General features: G+C 41.7%; 1 protein-coding gene across 1 annotated transcript; it reads right to left on the bottom strand.

Moving 5' to 3' along the window:
* Positions 1-3,125: 3,125 nt before the first annotated feature.
* On the bottom strand, positions 3,126-4,057 carry LOC137622747 (uncharacterized). The gene is made up of 2 exons (XM_068353367.1): positions 3,914-4,057; positions 3,126-3,626 (listed from the first exon to the last, which is right to left on the bottom strand). The coding sequence occupies exons 1-2, from the start codon at positions 4,055-4,057 to the stop codon at positions 3,126-3,128; spliced, it is 645 nt and encodes a 214-aa protein (XP_068209468.1).
* Between the last annotated feature and the right edge of the window lie 477 nt (positions 4,058-4,534).

Here is a 4,534-nt window from a genome sequence, read left to right on the forward strand (position 1 = left end):
AGGAACATGGAACGGAAAACAAAACTCAAGATAGCCAGTACGTATGTAAACTTCCAGGTAATATGACTTTGAAGGAAATACAACGAGCTGAAGAGGTAGAACTAGGGGAAGAGGAAGAACCACGTTTGAAGTACAATTAAGAGGAACCAGTTGAAGAAACAAGTGAAGTGTTAAGTGGCAGCCAGGAGGAAAAGGCCACGGAAACAACTATAGTGATAGCTGAAGTACATAGAGAGGATGTAGGTAGTGGTATAGATTCACAAAATTTTTCTCAGTTAAGCGTGAATGAAGACGACAAAGAAATGTGTGCTGCGTTAAGTAAGCTGAACGAGACAACAAATTGTAACGATGAACAGATAATGGACGTAATTGATGAAGTAACGGATTCAGAAGACGATTCAACTAGTGGTTGTTTAGATAATTCGGCAGTTGCTGAAGATAGCGGTAAGGAACAGCAATGGGTGGTAAGAGTCAAAGGGGGTAAACTCAGAATGATAAAGAATAAAAGCAAGAAACTGACTAGAGTAAAGAGACAGAAATTGCTTGGATAACTGCCGACGTATTCATTTGCTTAACCCCTTTTTAAATATCATGGCTTTGATTGTTTCAACATTAAATATTAGTGTGAGTTTTGTGGCCGAACAGAATATACACTGCATATATTTTTCTTTTGTAAAAGTTAAAATGTATTTCAATGGTTCAAGAGTAAATTTTAGGTTATGTGTTTTGTAGATGGTAAGGAATGGAGTAAATTATTGATGTTAGTCATTAAAACTAAATGTAAAAAAGATAGGAACACAGTTCTTCTAATTTGTAATTGTGTATTGCATATGGATAAGACATTTGCAGAAGCTTACTGAAAATGAGGAAGATTAAATTGTGAGATGGTTTGCGTCAATTTTGTATAAGGAAAAAATGAACTTGTTACAAAGGAATTCTTGTGTTCAATAACTTATTGGCAAAATGTAAACATTGTATTTTGTTATTTTAAATAAAAGTTAAAAAAAAAAAAAAAATTGTAATAATACGAAGTGTCAATGCTAAGGAAATATTCCCTTTTGTCTTGTGGAAGGTGAAGCCTTCTAGACTCGGACCTTAGGGCATTGAGCAATCGTCAGCAGGGAAGAGGGTTCGCTTGGAAGTGAGCGGTTTGCCCAGATAATTTAATTGATTGATTGATTAATTGATTAGGAGTTTTCTGTCATCCTGACATCTAAGGTTATTGACGCTGAATAAGATAATCTGAGTAAACAATCCGTTAATAGTAAAAAATTTTATACTCTATATCCTATATACCACAACATCACTATTGTAATGCACCAATGAATACTTTCATTGCATGTCATTTCACATTTTCTATTTTCACCAATCACTTATGAAACAATGTAAATTATGTTAACTGATGATGCATTTTAAATCTCCAGCCTTAAACTAATGTAATTAATATAGCAAATAATACTATTTTCTCTAAGAGCCATGTAGTCCATGACAAAAGCTGACCTCAACCATACCGAACTACGTAGCTTATGATCGAAATCAAAGGAAAACACTGAAATCAACAACTAAATCATTCAACTTCATTACCTTCGAAATTTTGAACAAAGGCCATTTATTAATGATTGGTGACCCAATAGGTGCTATTTGAAACGATCCATTATTAGCGCCTACATAGAATACGTAAAGTTTGTATGTATGTGTGTGTGTCTGTATGTGAGAGAGAGAGAGAGAGAGAGAGAGAGAGAGAGAGAGAGAGAGAGGATATGCATAGGAAAATGCAAACGAAGTATATTTCCGTGTTATGAATATGAATATGAATAGTCAGTTCCAGTATTATTCAAGAAAATTTCATATAGAAATAGGATAGGAAAATTCAAATAAAAAGTTATGATAAAATCTCTTGATGAATTAGTTTCTAAATAATATTATATTACATTCCTTAAGAGAATAAAAAAGTTCGCTCTCTTTTCATATATATTTCATTCATCATCGCATTCCTTTGAGTGATATCGGTAATTTCCCTCCTCCTCACATTTGAACCATCGTAACGATGTCTCGGTTATTTAAGGTCAGTCACCATTTCGTGCAAGAAAGGCATGATCTCTCCTAGTCAGGTTTGGCCAGGCGACACCGGTTTTGTTGCTGGGTGTACATTCAGCAACCTGTAAACCTTAGCATGACGCATGCTAATATGCAAATTCTAAAATATAGAACTGATAAAAAAACTGTTCCCTGTATGATGCTGTAGAAGAGAACAGAGCTGGAGTGCCTCAACCAAAACCACTCCCTAATGATGACCAGCCAGTGCCCTATCTCTTCGTAGGGGATGACGGCTTTGCTCTCCAAATTTGGATGATGAAACCATTCTCCCATTGGTCACAGGTCCTACGAGAACGCATGTAGAGCTAAAAGTTGTCTCGTGCCCGACGTGACGTGGAGAATGCCTTTGGAATTATGTGTCAAATGTTCTGTTGCTTCTTGACGATGATGCATGAGCACCCCAACACCATCAACCTGATCCCTATGTGCGCCTGTGTCCTGCATAACCTCATCTTCATCAGTTACCCACACGCAATTTCAATAGTGGACCGCGACGATCTGGACACACGTGATTTGATTCCTGGTGGATGGAGGATTGACCGACACCTGCAGGAGCTGCTACCTCTAGCCGGCCATCATACCCAGAAGGATGCAAAGGATCAGCGAGACTACCTGTCACATTACTACATGTCCCCAGCTAGTGCTGTCCCTTGGCAAGAAAGAATGGTAGTAGCTCCATGGGTTGCATCCACAGTTGTTCCTTTTTTGGAATAAAAAAAATGTTTATTTTTCGTTTATTTTTTCGTTGCCCTTTATTTATCTTTTTTTTTATTTTTTGTTTCTTTTTTTGTCTCATTTTCGTTTTTTTTTTAACTTTATTTTAAGGTTACAGAGAAAAACAAGTGTTTTGAAATAAGAAAACAATTTATTAACATGAAAACTGCAAACAACAATTATGTACAAATATCACAGTCCAACCATTTACAAATATACAAAGTCTCTCACTTTCTAAAGTCTCTAGGTCAGTGTCCTTGCTTGTTCTCGTACGGCTGTGTGGGGATACCCGATGAACGTGTTTTTTGGGTTCCTTAGAGGTGTAGAGGGTTGAGGGTGAAATGCCCTCTTCTAGGTTGCTGTCGAAGGACCCCGGGGTCAGGACCGGGAAGTTGAGTGGTGTCACAGGTGTCTTGAAGGTGGCTGACAGCGACGACACTGAAGGTGTTAGTGAAGGAGCCTGGAGAAGGGTGGCTGACGGTACTGAAGGTGTTGGTGAAGGAGCCTGGACAAGGGTGGCTGACGGTGCTGGTGGCATCCCTGTTTACCACTCCGGGATATGGGGCCAGGAGGACTGGCCTGAAGACTGTGTTGACTGAGGCAACACCCAGGTTAGAGGTGATGGCTGACTGGTTGAAGGTTGCTGCTGTAGCTGCTGCTGCTACTGCTGCTCTGGCAGTGCCTGCAAGGTGGCTGGTTGAGGTTGATGCCAGAACTGCTACTGCTGAAGGGGCTGCTAAGGTTGCTGCTGCTGTGGGCCTGGCCAGGTCATGAGTGGTTGTTGATGTGGCTACTGGAAGAGCTGACGCCACTGCCTGTAGCGGTGTACAAGGTTGAGGCAGTCTATCTGGAATTCATGCCAGGAGTCCTCCGGGATGGCATGCATGTGGCCAGCAGGCACGTAAAATCGTGTACGATCTTTGACTGGTTGGTGTACGAGTGGCAGGGCACCAAGGAATCTGCTTTGGAGATGATCTGGAACATATAAACATTGTAGCAATTTAGTACAGCATTTCAATGCAACATATTGCACATGCCATGTCAAAAGCAATGGATGTAACTGGAATTGTTGCACTACATTACTGAGGTCACTCTAGGTCACCCAAGTGTCGGCGGTTGTGGTGGGTGTCTGTGTTGTTGGTGGGGTGGACTGCTTCCCCTTGCACTCGCCCTTCCCGTTGCTAGTAGATGCTTGGCTCTGGGAACTTGTGGACCTCACTTCATTATCATCTTCGTCACTAACCATCACTGCAGCTGACTCTGGGACAGCAAACTGCTCACTGGAGACTGTCCCTGGACCATGTGTTGTATCAGGAAACTCCAGGTCTCCATGATCTGGTCGTCACGGGCACTCCTTTGTGGCTGGCCAGCTCCACTCTTCTTCTCCTTCTTCATAATCTTCCCCACCCTTGTTCTCAAGTTCTCGTATTGCTTCTTGCATGGGGCACCAGTGGCAGGAGGCTCCAGCTGCTCTCTGACTTGGTCCCACCGGCTGTTCTTGGCCACCATGTTGAGCCGCTCCTTCTGCTTCTTGTCATACATCTTGGGGTTCTTTTTCACAAGGTTAGCCACCCTAAAATCGGCCTCTTCTGTCCAGCAGTATTCAGGGATTTCTTTCTTAGCCACCCGGATCCACTTCTTCTGCTTCCTGTAAGCCTTGTCCTCACTGGATGGCTGTCTCTGGCTTTCGATTGGATCCTGCTGCGTCTCCGGGATCACATCG

The sequence above is a fragment of the Palaemon carinicauda genome, chromosome 1, assembly GCF_036898095.1.
Source record: "Palaemon carinicauda isolate YSFRI2023 chromosome 1, ASM3689809v2, whole genome shotgun sequence".
NCBI classification, from domain to species: domain Eukaryota; kingdom Metazoa; phylum Arthropoda; class Malacostraca; order Decapoda; family Palaemonidae; genus Palaemon; species Palaemon carinicauda.